Source organism: Corapipo altera, unplaced genomic scaffold (assembly GCF_003945725.1).
Source record: "Corapipo altera isolate COAL_440 unplaced genomic scaffold, ASM394572v1 0, whole genome shotgun sequence".
Lineage (NCBI taxonomy): Eukaryota > Metazoa > Chordata > Aves > Passeriformes > Pipridae > Corapipo > Corapipo altera.
Window position 1 is genome coordinate 23,474,664 of NW_020884872.1, and position 22,301 is coordinate 23,496,964.

At 36.9% G+C, this 22,301-nt stretch overlaps 1 protein-coding gene across 4 annotated transcripts in view; it reads left to right on the plus strand.

Annotated features, from left to right (window-relative positions):
- The window catches only part of MYO16 (myosin XVI), a 360,224-nt gene that overhangs the window by 99,888 nt on the left and 238,035 nt on the right, over positions 1–22,301 (plus strand). For all 4 annotated transcript variants that reach the window (XM_027639720.1, XM_027639708.1, XM_027639698.1 and 1 more), the window contains exon 3: positions 21,571–21,641. In XM_027639720.1, coding sequence (XP_027495521.1) covers positions 21,571–21,641 — 71 coding nt within the window. The remainder of the gene's footprint in view (positions 1–21,570; positions 21,642–22,301) is intronic.

Sequence of the window (22,301 nt, forward strand, 5' to 3'; positions counted from 1 at the left end):
TTGAATGGAACATCCAACCATGATTCTTTAGTGAATATATGTACGTTAGAATTTCTGTTCAAATTAGACCTATGGTTTTGTAGAGAACATCACATCCAATTACTGTGTTTGGTCTTGTTTTATGGAGCATGTAAAGTAGGTTCCTTTCAGGGAAAACTGGACTGGAAGATGTTGTCTAGAAGTACACCTAATGCTTAAAAACAGTAATGAGTTTTCAATCTGTAAGGCTAGACATAGCCTAAAGTAATCCCAGTGAAACAGTATAGCTGGGGAAGTTGAGCTTTTATCACCCCCTGTTTTCCTTGTCTATTTAGTAATATTTCACAGTGTGCTCAGGAATCAACAGCATTGTGAAATATGCTCAGTTTGAATATAGAGAAGCAAATTCAGTAATAAGTATTTTTTAAATGCTTCTCTTTGGAAAAGCTGGGCGTTGAATAAACATTTTTTCAAAGGTAATTCAGTGCAATTAAGTAGCAGAGAGGTACTTAACATGATTTAGTAATAACAATGTAATAACTTAGAATAAAATCTCTTTTACTATATGAAGATAAGTTGTTATCCTGTGAAAAATGGAATCTGGGCTGATCTGAATGTTTTGTGTTTTGGAATAAATGTGAAAGGCAATCAAGATGAGAAATTAGCAAATTTTCAAAAATTCAGTTTTGTTTACTCAGCGGGGTATTTTAATGCAGTTCCAATGTCTTTAGTTTTAGAAATAGTATGATTTTCAAACTGGACATTTGGTTAATAGTGAGATATCTAATAGCAAGTGTAAAGGTGTGGTACAACATATTCAGTACTCAAATAGCTTTAGTCGATTAAATTCTATCAGGCAGCACCTTTCCTTGTGAGCAATTAATTTTGTGAGTTTGAAGTGCAATGGTTTTGAAGAGAGAATTCCACTCAAGGTATACCATAACTTATCTGGCTGTGAATAAGCCTGATCCTGCCATTTGGGATGTACAGACAGACTGTGGTGTCCAAGAAGAGGACTGTGCTATCTGGATACTTTGAATTAAATAACTGAATACACATAGATGGAGTCAATTTTGTGATGGAACTGTGAATGTTTTTGTGGCCCTTGGGTTCAAAGTGTATATAAGTTCCCAAGCTTCACAGCTTTTAGGGTGTGGGGTTTTTGTAAAATAAAACTGAATATCTCAGGGCTAAAATACAGTTTTCTTCTAGTTTTACCCTTGCAAGAGTGTATAGAACAACAGAATTATGAAGGAGTAGGTTTTTCAACTAAGAATTGAAGCTGGGACTATTTTCTTCAGTTTTTAGATATATTTAGGAAATGTTTACAAATCTTGGGCTTTCACACACTTTACCCACAACTGTGTGCTTCCTCCATCTTTAAACTGAAACACTTCTCAAGTCTGACTGTTTCGCTCCTCTGAGACTGTTAAGTAGAATCCTGTTTATTGATGAATCCTGGAGAAGTTTTGCTTGTTTGGGGGTCTGATTATAAAAAATCTATGTCACTCACAGAAACTGATTAAGTAGAAAATGTGGATACTTTGCATGAAGATCACGGAAGACCAACAAACCCAGGAGGATTTGTAGAGAGTGATCAAAACGGAGATGAAGAACTATGAGAGTTATACAACAGTGTTCATATCCAAACAGATTTGAATGCAACTTTCAGCAAGAAAGAACACTCATTTGATAGGTGTAAAAGACAGCTAAAGAGGGATGTTTTACAGTTCTGTGAAGGAAATGCAAAAAACTGTAGTATAGAAAGTGGAAATAGGACACAACATTAGAACAGAATAGAAGTATCTTCCCAAGTGAAGTCCAGGGGTTCATTTCTTCTGTATCATAAAGTATGTAAACTGGACAGCACATTTTGAAATGGTGAGTCTGGTTTGATAGGTGAGATAAATTAGTTACCATGAATATAGATGAATTTATAATGTGTCTAGTGCAGAGACGTTTCACACCTGAGTCTGTTCAGAATTTCACTCTTACAAATTCATTGTCTTTATTATTAATGAAAAATGTAATATACCTTCCGGACAATTACTGTAGCAGCTGCTACTGTGCACAAAACGCATTGCTGATACTGCCTGCTAATAGGTACGATCAGGAGTTTGCATTAAAATTAATTTTAGAATGGGCTTTTAGAAATTTTTCTCAGTGATCTGCTTTGTCTCAAATTCAGAAATTAAATGTGTTCATGATATTTCTCAAAAAGTTAAAAACTAGTGAAACATTGTATCTTTGCTCTTTTTGTAGAAATTTTAAATTATTAATTGTATTTTTTACTTATTATTCCTAACTATTATTTAGTATTTTATCTGACCCAGGGAGATGGAAAGGGAATCCTCGTTCTCTTTCTCCTTGCAGCTTCCTGCAATTTCTCTCATTTAAATCAATGTTTTTGGTGCAGTTGGTGGGCTACGTTTACCCACACTGCTAATAGTGAACATTGCAGCTATCATTCTCAGTGATGACATATATAGAAGCAGAAACTGATGAATAAGTGAATCTATTTTCTGACACTCCACTGCTAGCAAGGGAATAGTTGTAGTTCATTTTCCCTTAAATCCTGTATGGCTTTCTTCTTGTGAGATGCTAAATCCCTAATAATAACAGACAGGACGAGACATTTGTCCTGCTGATACTAGTCACATAATTGTACTGCAAAGTGGGAGATGTAGCCAAGCCATCTTCTGCATCCCATTCTTCCCCACTGTGAAATAGACGTGCTTGCACCTCCAGTTGCATTAGTGGACTCAAATCTTCTCTGATATGCATTCTCTGGTATTTGCTGAGCCTGCACATCAGCTGAGACTCATTTACAAGCAATTAGGAAATGAACTTGGCAATCAGGAAATAAACTGAGTGAATCTCAGCCCGAGTTTCTGCTTCAAATACAAGGCAGTCCAATGGATCTTGGTAATTTTGGCCTCTTGAGGATAAGGGATATGCATCCTTCCTGAAGTTCTTGATGGAGTTCTTGGCACTCACAACAATGGGAAACAATGGCTGCTTTGAAAGAGGTGATTTTTTGAGGGTAAACTGATAAGCTTGCTATAATGAAAAGAGTAGCTAAAAGTGAATGTGACAGTCCTGTACCTGAAATCTAACACAGAGGAAGCTAAAGCACTGGCTTTAGTTTCTGTCATCTTTTGGTATATTTGGTAGCCCACCCTTTCGGTCATCCTGCAGCATTATTGAAAATATAGGACGGTCAGAAATTATTTATATGTAGTGCATTTTCTTATACAAATTCTGAAGTTGTCATGTAAACATGATATATACTACAAGGTCTGTCCTGTTGGCAGGTCATGGTAGTTCAGGGTAGAAAGTCCGGAGAGCCATCAAACTCAGTCTTGCCACAAAAGAGTTACTCCTGTGAAATCAGCACTACAAAAGGGAAATGCAGATTCCCTAAACCTATTTAAAGCCCATTTCACCCCTCTGATGGTCAATATGCTGATTCTGTGGCAGCATTGTGATTCTAAATAGCAGGAATGTGATTCTAAATAGCAGCAATACCAGTGTGTTAGCATAATATCTGTAATAAGGATTCTTGGTCCTTTCCGTGAAGTTGACCCTGACTCTCTGTTTTACTCAGCCCTCCTCAACTCTGCCAGAGCTTCTTCCTAACCCTGCAGGGCTGCCAGTTTGACCTTTGCCATTCTCAGTAGGATGCTCAGATGGGGTGGCTGGGGACAGCCTTAATCTCTCTTCTCTCACCAGGGGGTGCTGGGAGAAGGTGATTTATAAAGCAGAGCATACCAATATCCTACTTCTGCTGCAATACTCACTTCCGGGAAAGCCTCCCAGGACTGGGTCCTAGCCCCAGCATATTGGCTGCAGAGCAGCTGCAGGGAAAAAACCAGAGATCCTGTCTTGCTTCCTTTCCCATGATGTCAGTATCTCTAGCTGTTAGAAAGATGTGATATTATTGTGAAATTGGTACTATCATGATATTTGAGAGGGTTGGAATAATAAATATAATGAAAGGTTTTAGTATTATTAGTTATTTTAATGAGCTCTGTATAATGTACAGTGTTATGATAAATTTCAGTTTCATTAATTAACAGAGTGTGTAAGTGAGCATAAAGGTGGGGCTGGTGCTGAACTGTAATTTGCATCTTAACAACTTTGGGCTGTAAAAAGGACTCAGGGGAAGAGAACCCAAAATCTATTCAGAAGAAGGATTTATCTTTAATCTAAGGTGGCAGATGAGCTGACCAGCAGCTTTCAATAGGAGAATGTGTCAAAGATGTTATAGTGATCATTCCTATTCATAGAAAAAAGGATAAAAATAGTGTGAAATAAAAAACTGAGGCTGAAACTGAGCAGAAGTAAAGCAGACTTTTTATTATTTCTTTACTGTTTCCAAATCTACCAACTGACTTTATAATTAAGAAGAATGGGAATATATTCAGGTAGCCTGTCTCCTGTTGGGATTCTGACTTTCAGTCTACCTTTTTAGACGTTTGATGGTACTTCTTCTTCTCAAACTGATTGTAGGCAGCTTTCCTGATTTTTGCCTATTGCACGTGCCGGGACCAGTCGTTAGAAAGCAAGGCTCTGAGCATGACAATGCCTTGTTTTAAAAATTCCTCAAAGCCTTGCATGAGGATTGCTTTTTTTGTGTGTCAGTAGTTCAGAGACATCTTGCTACTAGATGAGACAGAAAGATAAACAAATATGTTTACTAAAGACAGAATTTCAGTAATAGAAGAGATTTGTAGAAAGACAAAGTTATAAACAATGTTTTTATGCTTAATATTTAGGAAAGAGATGAAAAACAGGTGTAGCATTAAATCTCTCAAGCTGAGCCTTTGTCGTATAGCTGGAGTTTCCTTAAATTAGGCAAAAAAAGCACATCTTGAGTTAAAAGAAGGTGACACTGGAAAAGAGAAGGATCTCTGTATGAAAGTTCGGATTAATCCTTTGTGCCATCTCAAATTACAATAACCCACTCCACTGTTCGCTTCCACCTTTAAAAATCTTACTGCCTTGTTTCCTATGATTAATATTTAATATCACCTTCTTTCATTCCATTCTCCTCCCAGAGGTACTTTAATTAGCATTTCTTTTGTATACTGTCTGTCACAGCTACAGCCTTCTGAAGAGGCAGGGCTAAAATTATAATTCATAATTATTATGAATAATAATAATAATAATAAATGAGAAATATGAAATACGTGTGATATTTATAAACACACACACACAGTTGTAGAATGTTTAGTATGCCTATGTAACCTTCGTGACAAAAGAAAGCTCCCAAATTCAAAACTTAAACTAATATTAATAGGAAATGAGACAAATTACACTGATAAGTAAGGTGCTGCGTAGTGACATCTTGAGGAGGGACAAAAAAAATAAATTTAATCTAATCTCAGTTTGAGGAATTTGAAACACAGTATGGTCAAGAACATTGGACACAGAGCTACTGGGCAGCTACAATTTATTTGAGGGATTATATACTCTCTATTTCCTTACTTTAGCATGCTCAGCCCTTTTAAAATTTAAACCAAAAAGTAGATTTCTCAGATTTTATAGTGCTTTGTTTCAGGATTGTGCTATAATTATTTAATATATTTTAATTTCAGATTACTATTTACTCTCACTCTAAATGTCATTAAAATCTAATTTTTTTCTACAGGGAAAGTATATGAGATTCGTTTTGCATGTAATAATAGAGAGGCTTCCCCATACAGAGCTATTTGGGATTTTACAGCTAGGTTCCTTTGAATCAGAGGAGAAAACTGTACATTAGACAGTAATCTAAAAGTGACTTGGCAAATATTGATTTACTATGAACTATTGTACAAGAAATCACAATACACATGTATGGTAATTTATACAATTTAATATTTATTGTCCAATCCTTAGAGAGATGAACACTAGACACTAAATAGTGACGTCAGGAGACAGTTCAGAGCATATGAAATTCATGAAGTACACAAAAATTTTGCTGAATTGGGGCTTCTGGAAGAAAAGTATACACTGTAAATTAATGCATTCACAAGACAAATTTATATGAACTAGGAATTCATGTGGGCTGGGAACTCATGTCTGTAACTTTGGAAGACACTAACACAGCTGACTGTCCAACATGTTGCTTAGTGATTTAATCAACCCTGTGTACAGGAAAATGAAGCATCACATAACCATCTCAATCTACTCATCGATAAAGAAGTGTTTCAAAGGCCCAGAAGGTAGAGACACATTTTAAACGAGGGCAAATCTTCCTATAGGTTCAGTGTAGTTGTTAACTTTGTTTGGCTTCATATGTGCTGAATTCAGCAACTTAAGGCATCTTCTTTGTTATGACACAGGGAAACACACTGCCTTTAGTTATTGGGTAACAGATGTTAAGTAATTAAAGCAACCCATTTCAAAAGGAATCATAAAATCACAGGGAGATAAAATTTGAATACATTTGAATTCCTGCAGGATTCCATATGTGCTTTTGGTCCGTGTGTTTACATTTTTTGTAATTTGGTAAAGCTGATATGGGAACTGGATATTAAACTATTTCTTGTTGATAAAAATATGTGTGATTCCTAATATACAACACTTATTTAATTGGAAAAAGTAAAACTCACAGAAAAAGGTATGATGTAAAAAAAGTGAAGGATAAACTCCAGGCTGTAGATTTTATCTCGCCCTTTTGTTCTGCCTGTGGACTGTTTAATCACAGGCTTGCCTCTGCTCCATGGCCACTTTTCTCTTAGCCCGGAAATCTCCCTGGTTTTTTTCAGCTGCTGTTTTTGTCTCTGCACATGCCCAGAACTACCTTGATTTGAACAGTTATCCTCTACTGTACCAAGCAGGGAACTAAAGACAAAGCCTCCCTCTCTTTTGGGTCTCTCTGACTAGGCGGATTCACACCAAATGCAATTTATCTGTCTTATGTTCAAGTGCAGTTATACCTTCTTCCTTTTCTCCACAAAGCTGAGATTGGAGCTGTCAGCCCCCCATTTTTGCCGGCCCATAGGTTGTGCCTGTGGGTTGCTTTGAGAGCCATTCTGTGCATTTCTCTCTCCCACTGCCTCTTCTCTCCTCTGCTGTCCTCACACCTCAAGTATCCCAAGCAGTGTCCAGCCTGGCATGGCTTTCCCCTGGGGAAGGGGCCAGAGAAGCAAACGGAATCTAGATGGTCTTGTTTACAGTAGAGTAACTGCAGAAAGTTGACTGAATAGTAAACTGTTGTACAAAAACCTCAGTGCTATCGTCATCCCTGCTGCTGTGTTTTGAAACAGGAATATATTGTAGACTATTTGCAGTCCTGTTTCACGTGCTTAAGCTCTGAATAAATACTTGAGATATGTGTTTGAACTTAGTGATTCCTATTTGGTGGTTTTGGGTGTCTCAAAGTTCACCCTGAAGGATTTGTTGCTCTCTGAAAAACATACCTTTTTCTTACTGATATAGAGAGTTTGTGGAAATTCAATTCCTGGATTTTTCTCTGAATCATGGATTTCTAAAATGTAGGCACTGAATTGCTTGCTTTCCATTCTTGAACTTTAACCCTGTATATCCAAACAAAACCACGTTGGTTAACTAGAAATCGTAGTTTTAAATGTTGATTCAATTAGAAGTGTAAAGCATAGCATTTATGAGGGAACCTTTGTAAAAACACACATATTTTAAAAATAATTATTTACTTTTTAACGTATTTTCAACATTCTCAACTATTTATTTTGTTAAACTATGATATATAGCTTTTTGGCAGTGGGACAAGTCAGTAAGTAAATTATTCGTGACTTTGCATGATCAGAATATTATTCAAAATGCTTTCACAAACTAAAATGTCAAGAAAAAATATTTAGAAGACCACTACCCCTAAACAAGAATCCAGCTTTTTAACAGTGTAATCTGGTCTGAACAGATAACCTTTATAGACACACATCTATTCTTTGTTTATTATTATTATTTTAAACCTATCAAGCTCATTTATATTTCCATGTTGGTGTTTTTCTCCACAAAGACCTTCCTTTACACTTAAGAGTAAAATATTTTTCTGGCACCCAAAAGCATCAAGAGACACAAGGACTAATCAGTCACAAATTCGCTGTCATGCCAATAAAGGGTCATTAAGCCATTAGCGACCAACAAATTGACACCTGGCATTCTTCCTATTCATTTCAAAGGGGATCCGCAGTGGGATGCAAGGCTATAAATTGGTAGCAATCAGACACCTATTCCCTTCCGAAAGATGGCATCCACTGAGTAGCAGGTACAGCTGACATTCCCTGGATATTGTTATAAATCACACGGATTAAAAAGAAATTTGCTATGATGGCTGAAGACCCCAGTCTATGCTTGTGAAATAAAAAGAGGAAGAATAGAATATTTTCTATGTGATTGGCTGTTGATTTCTTCTCCAGCATAATTATTGTGCTTCAGATGGATTTCCAATAATATTTCAGTACAAAGGGGCAACTTTTTTGTATCCGTCTTTCAATATCACTTACTTTAAAATGTTTTCATTTAGATCACAGATTACTCTATGATGGAAATTAAGCTGGGAAACTACAGTAATCAATAGTGAATAACCTTTTGTGGCTTTTTTCCTTTTTTTTACAAGCAAACCTTTAAAGCTATAATACAGTTCTTTACAAATAATAAACTGCACTTCTGATAATTCCTTAAAAATGTTTTTATTTTTTTCAATTCAATTTTAGAAGCCTTTTTCCATCAGAGTATACTCTTAAATTGCTACACTGGAGAAATAAACCAAAATGGAATACTTAAGCATAAGACTGGGAAAAGACCTTATTTTGGGATCTTGCAACATACAGACTTTATTTTATGACTGTATTATTAACTGACAGATTGAGAAGAATATTTGTTCAGCACCAAGCCTGTCTGAGTTCAAAAAGCGTTTGGACAATGCTCTCAGGCACATGGTGTGATTCTTGGAGTGTCCCGTGCAGGGCCAGGAGTTGGACTTGATGATCCTGATGTGTCCCTTCCAACTCACCATATTCTGTGATTATTTCCTTCTGTCTGAATGATAGTACCTTTCCCAGTAAAGACACTAATACATGTGAGAAAGAAACAGGTTTATTTATATACTGCCTAGTTTTTCTTCCTCAATACAAATTCTATCCACAAAGTATATATACTGCTTATTATTTCATTCATCTTTCTATTCTCTGTGACATAGTTTGCAGGATTATTTTTTTCAGTACACAAGGTATCATCTTAACTCGATCTGCAAGGTTTTTAGCTGTTAAAACCTTTTGCAATTTGTGCTGACAGTGAACAAACTCTATAGCTATAATATAAAGAATGAGTTGTATGGCCTAATGTAAAGGCAACTGATTCTTCTTGATTATTGTTAATTGCAGCCATCATAGTAATAGGCTATTACAGTGGAGGAACTGAAGGTTGCAAAAATACAATCAATAAATCTAAGGGAATGGATATTTAGCTTGTGTTTCTGTGTGAATTGCATCTAAGAATGAAGATGGGAATGTGAGTAGTTAAGGTGAAATTCACAATATTTCTGAATGTCTGGCTTTAAACAAGGATTTCAAGCATATGCAAAAGATTCAAGGTAGAATTCAGACAGTCAGCCTGGAGCCACATACTGCTTTCTTACTATGTTTCTTTCTGATTACTCTCTAGTACAGTGCAGTGTAAATGTGACCTTGAAGCAGTACACACACTGTCATTTTACAGGGCAATGAGATGGTTATGGGTGGTAATTTCTCACACCATCCAGTGTTTAGGGTTTTGATTACATTTAGAATCAAAAGGCAAGCATGACAGCTACAGCACTAAATCCTTGAGCTAGGGTCTGTGCTCCAGATTTTAGCTATGACTATTGCTGACATACAGTGGCAGTTTTTTCTAGACTTTCACATTTACCCACTGACAGTATAGAAAATATTACTTGAAGTGTTCTTAAAGCTGGAAGTGTCTGTGTGAAATTTGAACTGCTGCTTTGTTTCTTAGTCTGCTAAGGGACATCCTGTAATAGGGTACCAACTACCAAACCTTTTAATAATAACCATCTGAACTTGTCTGGCTTCTCAGTTCCTATACAGGATGAACATTGGTCTTCTTTTGCCTTTAAGCCCCTCCCTAAAAATCCTATGGATCAAATATTTAGAACTATACAAGTTGGACAGAAAAAGGCAGATGTAAAGTCCAAATATATGTACTTCTACTGATTTTTACATGGGAATTCCTTTTTTATCCCACTCTTTCTCTGTATATGTGGTTTTGGTTATATACATGCAGGGTCTCCTGGTTTAGTCCCTATCTCTGTTGGTAACTTAGGCACTTGGAGCGTGGGATTCTCCCTGGCTTCTCCTTGATTTATCAGCTTTATGTACCAGATACATGTCAAGTGTGTCATTTAAGCAAATGAGAATGTGTGGAATTTTATATCACTTGGGAAGTTTGAGGCTCTCTAGTGGTAGCTCATCACTGCAGCCCAGACCTATGCTGTGGCTCCATATGGACATGGACTCATTGATATTGGTTAGAATTGAGAACTTCTGTCAGGTGATGTGATGTTGGTTGCTCCTAACCATTGTTGACATCAATACTGTTGAATTTATAGAGTTGTAAGATTGGTCAGGCTAGAGAGGACCTCAGGAGGTCTGTAGTCCAATATGATGCTGAATTTTGCAGAGGAATGAGACAACTAGGGCATTGAACTAATGTAGCTCTTATTCTTGTTTAAGAGCAGACTAAGCAAAGCAGATAGATTCCTGCTGAGAGCAACTGATAATTCTACTTCAAAATGAAATTAAACCATCAACTTGTATGTCAGGCTTTTGCTTTCTGTAAACTATAAAAAAAGCTATATACCAGGTACTGTGTGAGTGTAATTTTGTCTTCTCCATGCTGGCCAAAACTGCAGTTCACACTGTGGCAATCCATACCTGTAAAACCATAAGTAAAACATAAGTAAAGTAAAATATGCTTTGTACTGGTTTTGTCCTGGTTGCCCCGGCTTTGGCATAATATCTGGCCCTTCTAGTGGCTCACCAGGATCAAAGAAGAGATATTGATTATTAAATAGGAGGCAAAGGGTCTGTTTCTCATATATAACCTCCTAGGTTCCCCAGGTCCTCAAAAGGCTTCACTACTAATCCCGTGAAAGTTCACTTTACGTAAGATTGGTGTGTAGATTTAGCCATCTGTAAGCTTGGTGATATTGAATGCAGAACTGTTTGTGCTTCAAGTTTGTCTCTTTTAAATGAACCATTATAAATCCATCATTTCAGTCTTCTGTGTCCCTGTATGTTTTTTTTTCATTTCAAATATTGAACATTGAAACAAGTCTACATTGCTGCAATCTTCAACTGCCCAAGTCTGGCAGCCTTACCTCAAATGGAGATGTTTTCCCTTTCTTATTCTGAGGTAGTTTAAGAAAGTGTTAGTCAGAGGTTTCAAGTTTGATATCTCTTTCCTTCCATGACGGCTTTATACATGTGATCTGTTGTTCTTGGGGTGATGATGTGTTTCTTGCTGATTTTTCAATTGCTTTTTGTTTTCAGCATATTGATAGAGGTGGTGGTTGCTGTAACTGATGTGGGAAATGAAGGTGCTAGCCAGAATACACTGAATTTGGAAGCATCCAGAAACAGCTGTGGGATAAGAGGGAGTGGAAACAGGATGATTTTCAGAGGGCTGCACTTGCACAGTCAGAGCAACACTGAATGGAGTAAATAATGACTCCTGTCTGGACCTGACTGTGGGTAATTTATTCTCCTTGGTGGACATCCAGGCCACCAATCAGGGAGACTAATAAATATTTCAGTATGTATTAAAACAAATTTAGTTGAGATAAGACCCTTATTAGTGTCGTTAGGCAACTTAACAATTGCCTTTTGGTTGCACCATTGTTGTAGTCACTATTGACAGAAGATACGTAGTCTGTGCAAAGAGTACACAGCAGGCAAGTGTGAAAATTAGTATTTGGGCCCCCTTGTCAGAAACGAATAAAGGTTACAAAAGTTGTTGTGTTATATTGTAAAATATGTCAAGTCTGTCCTCTGCCAAATGTGAAAGAATTCCTTGCAGAATGGGAGTTTGGGAGCCAGTATGTGAGAGAAGCTCTAGCTGTAATTGTCAGACCCTTTATCTCCCTGTGCTTTGGTTAGAAAGAGATGTAAAATCAGAAAAGAATGTAGAAGATTTAGAGACCAGCAGATATAAACTGCTTGGATTACCATTAGGAAAAGTATAATACATTTCAAGCATGCAGCAATTCAGCCAAATCAAATTTTGGAAGACAAGTAATGAGGAATGTAAACATCTTTGAGCTAGGTACACAGGCAGAATGTAGAACATTGCAGAAAACAGACAGGGTTATTTTTAATGAAGACTTCTTATAACTAAGCATTTGTATTTGTTATTTGTAATGCACAGGCATTAGAAGGACTTGGTAACCAACATGTTGCAATCAGTGCAATAAGTGCTGAACAGGAGTGTAAGGTAATACTTGAAGAGCTTACCCAAGCTGAAGTATTCATGCAGCATGCATGCTTTTTACATTCATGTTTATATGGGAGATGTGACTGGATCCCATATCCTGCTTTCCCTCACTGATCATGGCTGTTTGCACAGCACAGATAATCTCTCCAGACCTCACAAGTCAGTTTCTCAGTCACATTTGCTTAACAGAGTAGGAGGAGCTCCACACTGCTTCTCCAGATGCTCAATTTTCTGAATACCTCTCTGTGAGCTGATTCTATCCTTGAGTTAACAAGGAAAGCAGATCCTGTATCCCATCACCTCCAGTAGGAAGATGTGTCTCATATGTGTAAGGACTCATTAGCCTTTGAAACCTCATGTGTTGTATTAGGATAAAAAAAGAAATTGAGAGGTGTGGATCTGCATTGTCAAGTAGAAGAGAACCATTAAGAAGTTTAAGATGTTATTCTCCCTTGGTTTTTGCCAACTAAAGGACTCGGAATGCTGATATTGTTGAAAAATGTGTGACAATAATACTCCAAAATCTGACTTGTCTCCATGTATTTTAAAACTCTGTAAAAGTGAAGAGGGGAATGACTTCATGTGTGCATAGGACTCTGTACATCTCTTGACCATCTCTGAGATGTCCAGAAAAGGATGCTGGTATCAGTAGTCTGAAGTGTGTTGATAGTTTAAGATTTACCATACAGCAGGATGTGTCTCAACCAGAAAATGTTTCACAGCACACAAATTATAATGTGCTAAAAATGACCTATATAAATAAAAGGGGTTTTAGTCAGAAAACCTTAATTTTGTGGACATTCCAGGTGTCCAGGGTGGTACAGCAGAGACTTGATTCTTCTCCCGTGAAACCTATGGAAGTGTGTAAGGGACTGGAAATCCTTCTGGAGGTGATAGTTTGTTCAGATTTAATTAAATACAGGTAAATGCTGTAAGGGCACCATGAAGGCCAGCTGCTCCCTACTGTGTGGAACAGTGGGAGCGTGAGGGCCATCCTAGGGCAGCTGGACAGGGCCTGGCAGCCAGGGTCTGTCCCACCATCCCGACTGGATGTTATACCAGTGCTATATTTTCTAATTCATAAAATTTCATTCATTATTTTTTGATGCTGTTCTTACCGCGATTCTTGCTGCATGCTCTTTGTGTCAGATTTAGCAATTGTGTGGCTGCGGAGTAAGTCGGTTTAGCACACTGATCCAAGAGAGAGGGCACCACCCCCTAAAATCAACAGCTAAATTCTGTGTCACCTCTCTGAACCAATTCACCTACCTGTTGCACAGCTGATGCAAAGAAGGGAGAGGAACTATCAGGCCACTGACTTGATTTTAACGGTTTCCTAAGAATACCAAATGACACTTAGAAAGTGTGTTTCTAACACAGTTTAAAACTAAAATTGAGATTGCTCTCCTTTCTGTCCTGCTCTGCTTCTGTGCTATCCGTTTGTTGTCTCATCTTTAAGCTTCGGAAGTGAGAGCTAGGGAGATGAATGATGTGGAAACTGTCTGTCATAAGGTTGGCCTTCAGCTGGTTTAGCTCTCCATACCAGCTCATGGCAGAGTGACATGGGTCACTTCTATGGAAGGATGAGGACAGGAATGTGAATGGATGCATAAACAAGAGGGAAGAAGCTCTGATTTTGACAATGTAAACTGTCACAGATTACACTCTGTGAAAGGTGGTTTCTAAGCCCCGTATGTCAAGTGGTGAGATATTCCAGGAACCACATATTTCCTTCATAGTTCTGGTCACTCATCTGCCACAGACACGACTATTTTTGATAAATGCATGGATAATTAATTCCCCTAGTTTCTTCCATACTGCCTGGTTTAAGTTTGCTTCCTTGGGCACTGCATGCTCTGGGAACTCCACTAGACACATAGAATCTAACACTAGTGGTCTACAGCTGGTAATTAGTACCATTTAGCAGCTGCTAAGCAGGATAATAGTCTGTTATCCTTGAAGATCTCTAATAGGAATCATAATGAGTTGCTTACAAGGCTTCTAAACCAGATGGCATAAACTTGCTCTGCATGGAGTGAGAGTTAAGAGGGAGTGAGTCTTACTTTATATGGCATATAAGTCAGCAGTAATTTGATTTATGCCAATTAAGTAACGTTGGCATAGGATCAACATAAATGTTGGGTGAAACAGAAGAGGTGTACAGTCTGTTCAGCTGAAAATTTGTATTGTATGCAAATTCTTTAACTTACACTGGGGGAAAACATGGGTATGACAATGGTTTTCAAATTAAGGTACTGGCTGTAGAATGAGTTATTTTGCTGATGTGTGTTTTAGTATTTATCGTTTAATGACTATGGTACTGGAAAGCTGCAAATTCTCAAATAAGTTTAACATAGTGAGTGAAATATTGTAAAGATCTGAAACTTTTAGTCAATTCTACAAACACTTCAATGTACAGTCAGGTGTTTCTGTAGCTGAAAAGTTGGCCTAAAAAATTACACTGGTAATTTCAAAAGATTTCAAATTGACACATGTTTCTAAGGTGAACCTAGTGGGGTGTGAGCTTTTGTAATTACCGACTGTAGCCTGAGGATAAAATTCTTGCTGGTTTTAGTCATTTTTGTCAGGATCTCCAGGAGAATCCACACACAGGAGACAGATAAAATATGTGTACAGAATGAAATAGGTGACTTAAATGCAAAGATATCAAGTTCCTTTTTTTATAAATCTCATTGGCTAGTTGGAAGTGAAAGCTTTGAGACTAGCCGTGCTGAAGTTTACTGTGTGATCAACTACTTTCCACTAAGGTTAATTTTAGAGTGTTCAACTAATGATAAATGTTAAAAAGCTTTGTTTCTATTGTAATTTTATCTCACTAACAGACATTCCAAATTCAGTCAGGTCTGTGCTACCAGTTTTTGATGGCACAGCTATTTTGACCTAGGAAGTAACTATGCTGGCAAAACCGTGCTGTGCTATTAGCTGTGATGATAGAACTAATATTTTTAGCTAAGCATGTGTGATTTTACAAGGTAGTGTTGAATCATTTTAGCAATAGCTCTGTTATATACACAAGTCATAGTTACTGTGAGATAAAATCACAGCTTTATTAACAACTAGGGCAGACCTTACAGCCTGGCCAAAACTCTAGCTCCGGCAGAGTTAATTCAAAACGGAGGCAAAACAGGGGATCACCATCATTGCTTTGTGTTGCTGGGTATGCCCCTTGCAGTAATGTCTTTGCACTGTAGAACTCCAGTCTTCTCTAAATTACTGTGATTTACACCAGGATTTTTCTACATCGCTCTAGATATTTTCAGTGCTTATATTTGCAAGTAAATGATGTAAATTAGGGTCCTTTTATTTGAAAAAGTAATTATAAAGTAGGAGGGAGTTAGACACTGAACTGAAAAGGAAAGAAAATAAGACCTTAGGAATAAAGATCAAAAAAAAAAAGGAGAGAAAAAAGAGAGAGAGAAAAATCATATAAACAGATGTAGCTGTTAGGTAAGGTGACCCAATAACTGCTAGGTCACGTTCCTCTGAAATGATTTCAGAGTCTACACTGCTCTTCCATGTGAGTAGCTGTCTTCTCAGAGTTGAAAACAGATTCTTTGCCTATCATATCACATCTTAACTGCTACCCATTGTCACTTTTGTGTGAGGAGATAGATTAATTTGTAGCAATCCTTGGGCACTTTTAAAGACACACAGTAGGATTTTTCAGGCCGTTGGATTTGTGGCCTTAATATTTTCCAGTGGAGACACAGACTGCATTGCGTTTAATGTGTGTAGAAATGAAAAAGGGCCAACTTGCATGAAGAAGTTTTAAATTTAGCAGTTCTTGAATAAGTGTAGTCCCTAAATTCATAAATTATTCTGGCTATGTCTACAGTCATAGAAATGTCTGCCCCAGGAGGGAACTGTGACTCTCCTCATGGATCTCACTGGAGTTTGACTTAGTGTCTGTGTGGCCCAGAGACATAACCATTAGTTTCTATATGGTTTTCCAGTTCAAGGTACCTCAGATAACAGGAGGGCTGTGCCCTTGACTTTACAGTGATAGTGCATTGGCAAGAAGCTGTCAAGGTGGTGAATGCCTGGGCATTAACAGGAACAAAGTTTACACTGACTGGCAGCTACTCCTCAGAGAAACAATTAATAGAAGGATACACTGGTATACAGCACAGTAGATGACCAGCTGTTAGGTTTCACAAATGTTAGGCACCTTTATTTTTATCTTTTCTGTTAATACTCACTGAGTTTGCTGTGAATGCAACATTGCCAGCTCCTAAGTTTGTGTTACCATCAGTAGGTGATCTCTGGTGAGTTACTGATAGCCCTGGCATTCTGAATTCACCTTTCAGGCTGTCACTTCAGATCAGTACTCCTTTTGTCTGCAGCATATAAGGTCATAGATACCTCTATATGACAGGGTAGCTAGATTATATTCAACACAGCACAATGTAAGTACTAGTTACTGCCATGTATATCAAAATTCTTAATGCATTATGCACCGCAGTTATACAAAGCTAAACAAAACTAAAATGTGTTAGGTCATTGTCATGTTGTCATCACCAAGTTGCTATAACAGCTAAAAGAGTTAAAACAAAGCTCAAAGGAAACCAAGACAAGCCCAGGAAACGTAAGCCTTATAGCCCTAGTTCCACATGCAAAGTTAGTACAAGACCTGTGGATGGTAACAGGCACAGCAATAATGACTCTACTGCATTATAAGGCTACATAATAAAGTGTAATCTAGTCAATAAAATCAATGGAATGTGGAAAGCTATTCAGCTCACTGGAATAATTTGTTTAAAATTGTATCATTGGGCATATGTGGAAAGCTATGTTAATTATTATCTTTCTTTACTGATGAGACTTCAGTGCTTTCAAATGCTTTCTAAAACACCTTTATTAGATATGAAATCAGGTATGAAATTCTGTTCTAAGTAGTCAATAATTTTGTGTGTCAAATCTAAAAGACATCAGTGAATGGATGGACCTGTTTATACATACAAAAGAAGGACTTGAGAGTTTGCCAAAAATTTTACTCTGGGTTGGTTTTTTTTAAGTAAATATCAGCTTCCTTCCATAAAGTCAGTTTTCAGTTTCATCTTTTCTGGAAACTTTTCTTCAGTGAAGGATTGCAAACAAAATAGGTTTTAAAAGGAAGTCTTGTGAAAACTTCCTTAAAAGTTGCATTAATTAGGAGATATATAGCATTACTTGAATATAGTTTTGTATTATTTTCTGTCCTCATTAGGGCAATTCATCACAAATTACTCGCAGTACCTAGAGTAGTTCTATAAGGAGGATTTTCCTACTGACTAGTAAAGTCTTAAGTAAATTACCTAAGTGAGTTGCATAGTATGAAGGAGAATTTTATTTCTGTGATTTTCTCTTCTTGATTTTCTTTTTTTGTTGTTGTTGTTTTTTGCATTTTGCAGAGGGGATAAATTCGAGGAAAGGGGAATTTTTTTTTTACTTGTTTTTATATGCAGAGGAATGTAGAACATAATCCTCATTTAGAAGAAGGACTCTGGCCCAGCTGAAAAGAGAGTTTTCATATCTTGCCCTGGAACTCTTTGTGATGAGAATTTCCTTAAGCACCAATCAAGCTACATGCAATAATGAGGAAAAATACAGCAGACAAAGAAAAGAACTACTGAGCTTCTATCCACATACCCTAATGTTTTTGCATGTGACTCAATAATTTGTTTATGGTTACAATTATTTAATATTCTACTTTAAGTTCACAGTTTACTTAATAATTCTGTCTACTGTAATCTTGGTCTGCTGGCAGAAAAAAATCAAGGCAAACCCATTAATTTTTATGGATTTTAATCTTGGATCTAGAAATGGTCATTTCTTAGTTTCAACTGCAAGGAGTTGCTAAATGGATCTGGAAAGACATTACTTCATTTTGCATAGCTTCTCTACAAGAAGAGATTCAATAAATTGCCCATCTTTCTTATACCGAGTAGCTAGCATTTTCTTTCTGTCACATGGTTGCTATTTTAGACTCCAGATGAAATTCTTGTGAAATATTGTTGGAAATGCAATTTCCCAACCAACTGGCTTTCCTTTATGTCTTTCTCCTGCCAAAAGAGAGAGGTCTTTATCCTCTGTCTTTGCCTAGAAGGACCTACCTAAAAGCCACTGTTGGTGATCCCAAGGTTCTTAATGATTGAGTTCATCTCAATTACCCAGCAAGAAACTCCACATTTTGTTTTTGCTGGTGTTACTTTGTGCCATTAGAGTCAGTTCCCAGATGCAGAAGTAGCCAGAGGTAAAGGGTGTGTAAGTCCCTTTGTGAGCAGGGGAAAGGAACAGATTCTTAACTCGTTAATTGTCTTATCCCATCTTGTAGAAAGGCAGAATGAGGATGCTATTTTATTAACAACCTTAGTCAACGTAAGATCTCTGCCACCAAACCACAAATTCAACCAACGCCAGCCCTCCTGAAAAAATTCCCCACAAACAAAACCCCCACCACCTTACTGGTCCAGTTGAATGTGCAGCTGTATAGGTGGAGAGAGCTGACACAAGGGAAGAGTGGACCATGAAGTGGATAACATGACTCTTCCATTTTGACAGCAGTACAACCTGTGAGAATACACTATAAAAATGACATTTTCAAATAATTATATACTCTCACAATGTTGTCAGTTAAAGCCTCCTTGAGAATAGAATGATTTCTGCAAATCACACTTTAAAGGACTATCTACCTTAATTCCCATATTTGTAAATGAGACTCTCATTGCAGGTGGAATAAAGCCGTAGTTCACATATTTAACCCACATATAGAGTCCATAAGAAAGAATGCTACAGAAAAACACTGTATTAAGTGTCTGAGAATCTGAAATAAGTTGATTTTTTTTCCCCTGAAAAACAGGGATGGAGGAAGGGAACAACTTGGAGTGTTGATCTGTTCAGGTGAAATCATGGTGGGATTTGGAAGATGAAAATACTTTCAGATCCTTAAGAAATTTTCTGCGATATGGAATTAATATTTTCAGCCCTACTAAGAAATGGCATGACGTAGGAACACTGAAAATATTAACTCTTGAGGAGGATGTAGTTGCACACCTATTTAAGGAGGGAGGACTTACAATAAATCTTTACTCACTAAAACCTGAGGTAGAGGGAGCATCTCCATATGTGGCCAGCAATTTAGGTATTAAACCAAGGAAGGAACTTTGTTCAGAACTTTTATTTTTAATGATTTCTCTCTCATGAGGACAGTTTTGTGTTTTATTATGAGATTTGTGGATTTGAGAGCAGAAAGAAATGCTTTGCTTTTTGTTGTTCTTCCAGTACTCCCAAAGTTATGAAATTTTGTAAATATTTCTCTACCCTCCCACTCTGGTTCAGTGCTTTTCATCTTGCTTAACGAGTGTTGTACAATTTCTTATACTCCATGTTACCTAATGTTCCAATTATACTTTTGGTGGACATGCAACAGAGATTTCTGAGAGGGATTAGCTTTCAAAGTGGCATTTGCCAGAACATAAAAGTCTTTTACAGTTAGTAAAGTTCAATGAGGCAAAACCTTTGATGAGGAGAAATAAGTACCATGGAAGTATTCATAAAGTATGAATTTATACAGCACTTTGGATTGATCTTTGATTTTCAAAACTTAGAGCAAAAGATTAAATGAATTTGTCTAACTATTGTAAATAGTTGTCCATTATACCAGTGTGTGTACTATGTAAAGTATTTAGTAATAGTAATACCAAGTGTTTCACTTTAATTTTACAGGCTTGCAACCATTTAGCCTGTAAAAATATCAGGGCAAGATATTCTTTCTTAGGCTGAATTTGTCTAGGGCACCTGATCAAAAATAATTCAGCACATTCAGAAAACATTACTTCTGTTAGTTGACAGTATTTGAAAAAAACCCTGACCCCTTTCAAATAGGTCAACTGACTGTCTAAATGCTGTAAAAAGTTCAAATGTACAGTGAAAATGGAGCTGCAAGATATTCTTGAGAAAAAGAAAACACGTACAAAAAATGCATAGAAAGAGATTGTAGGAAGAGATTGTGTTTAAGAGTCTCTTGATGGATTCACAGAAGTTAGAAGGGCCTTGAGACAAATATATGGCCCTCCTGTGGGAAAAAGCCACAGTGGAACAAATTTCTGGGATATTCACTACTTGAAATTTCTTAGCAGTTGTTTGCACAAGTCCATCCGGTATCTTAACTAGGGATTCAAACCAAGTTTTCCAAATGATAGAGACAGAACCAGCTGAGCTCCTAGTCAGGAAACATTATTGACAGTTATTCTCATGGAGAGGGGCCTTTTAAAAGGGTTCTTTATGCCGGTTTATTGAAGACAGGGTTACAGTGCTGGTGTGAATTCCCCTGATAACGTCTGGCGTTGTTACTGTGCAATTCTGTTCAAGGAATGAACACTGTTACCATGAATTAGTCAATGCTTTGATTTGGAGTGAAAAGGTTATAAAGGCAATGGGGGAAAAGTGCTGAATTTTCACTCTTGAGTGAGCACCAGTATGAAAGGTTGTGGCTTTGCTTGTGCTTATAAGCCTGTTTTCATTTCAAAGGAGTTTGATACATGTAACTGGGAGTGGAGTTTGACTCCAAATATTGTTTTAAAAATTATGCTGCATCGGTGATCTGACAATGCACTGGAAAGGTTAAATTGAGTGCAGATCATTTAGCTTTGGTATGATGATTAATTTCAAATTATATCAGTTATGAATACTAGTTTCAAGTATTTACTGAAAAAGCCAATGTGTCTCAAGGGAACTCTTATGAAGTAAAATGAAACGAGTTGACTGTGATTTTGCTCCCAAATGAACTAATCAGGTGATTGTGACCTTGACACAAGGTCTCTCCTCCAGCTCTCCCTTCCCCTCTCCTATGTACAAAACTGACATGCTTATCTGTACACTTGAAAAGTCCTTGATACTGTTCATATTTACTGTTCATTACCAAAAGTCCTTTGCTTACAGGCTTAGCTATTATAACAGGTGAGATGGTAAATGCTGACATGATAGTTCTGCAAATGTTATATGAGAGGTTTGCATATATTATTAAATCTCCTAATGAAGATGATGAAGAATCAGCCTACTAACAGTTCAGGATTAACTGTATTGCTGGTATATTAGGTATATTAATTCTTGTTCCTCTTTTCTTTGATATTTCAGTGTTACGGCTGTTGAAGGATGGTGCTGACCCTCATCTGCTTGTTTCCTCAGGAGGCTCCTTGCTCCATCTGGTAAGAGTGATTGAATATTAGTGTTAGTGACTGTGGATAAATATGGTTAGATAGTGAGTAGCAGATTTGACATATTAACAAAAAAAGAAAGGCTTAGCAATATTTTTTATCTAACCTGACCTCTACTGTGGTTATGATTGCATCCAGCTATGCTTTTTAAATGTCTGGTCATTTTCAAATTGCTTAAAAAAGAATGGATCATGTCATAGAAATGGTAGCTAACAAAAGAGAATGAAATGTTTTATTTTTATTTATAAAATTTATTTTTTATTTATAAATTATCTGTTAATCTGTTTTATTTATAATTATCTGTTCAGTAAGAAAGAGCAAAGGAAATATTGCTTGATTCCAAATTCAGACATATATGGTTCAGAGACTTACAGGTCCTATATGAAAACATAATGTTATATATGATGTAACATTTTTTATTTTTGTGCATATTTTCTTGCACCAGTTTCCTGTGTGTGGATATTTAGCACATTATCTGCATTTAGTTTATCATTATTTGCATAACAATTCAAATTAAGTAATGGAAAGAAAAAAGAAAAACAATTTGTATATAATGACCAAAAGAAAAGCAACAGGTAAGGGCGTATGGAGGAAAGACTGACAGACAGGCAAAAAGAAAATACCACAGAAGTTGAATTTTGGCTTTGATGA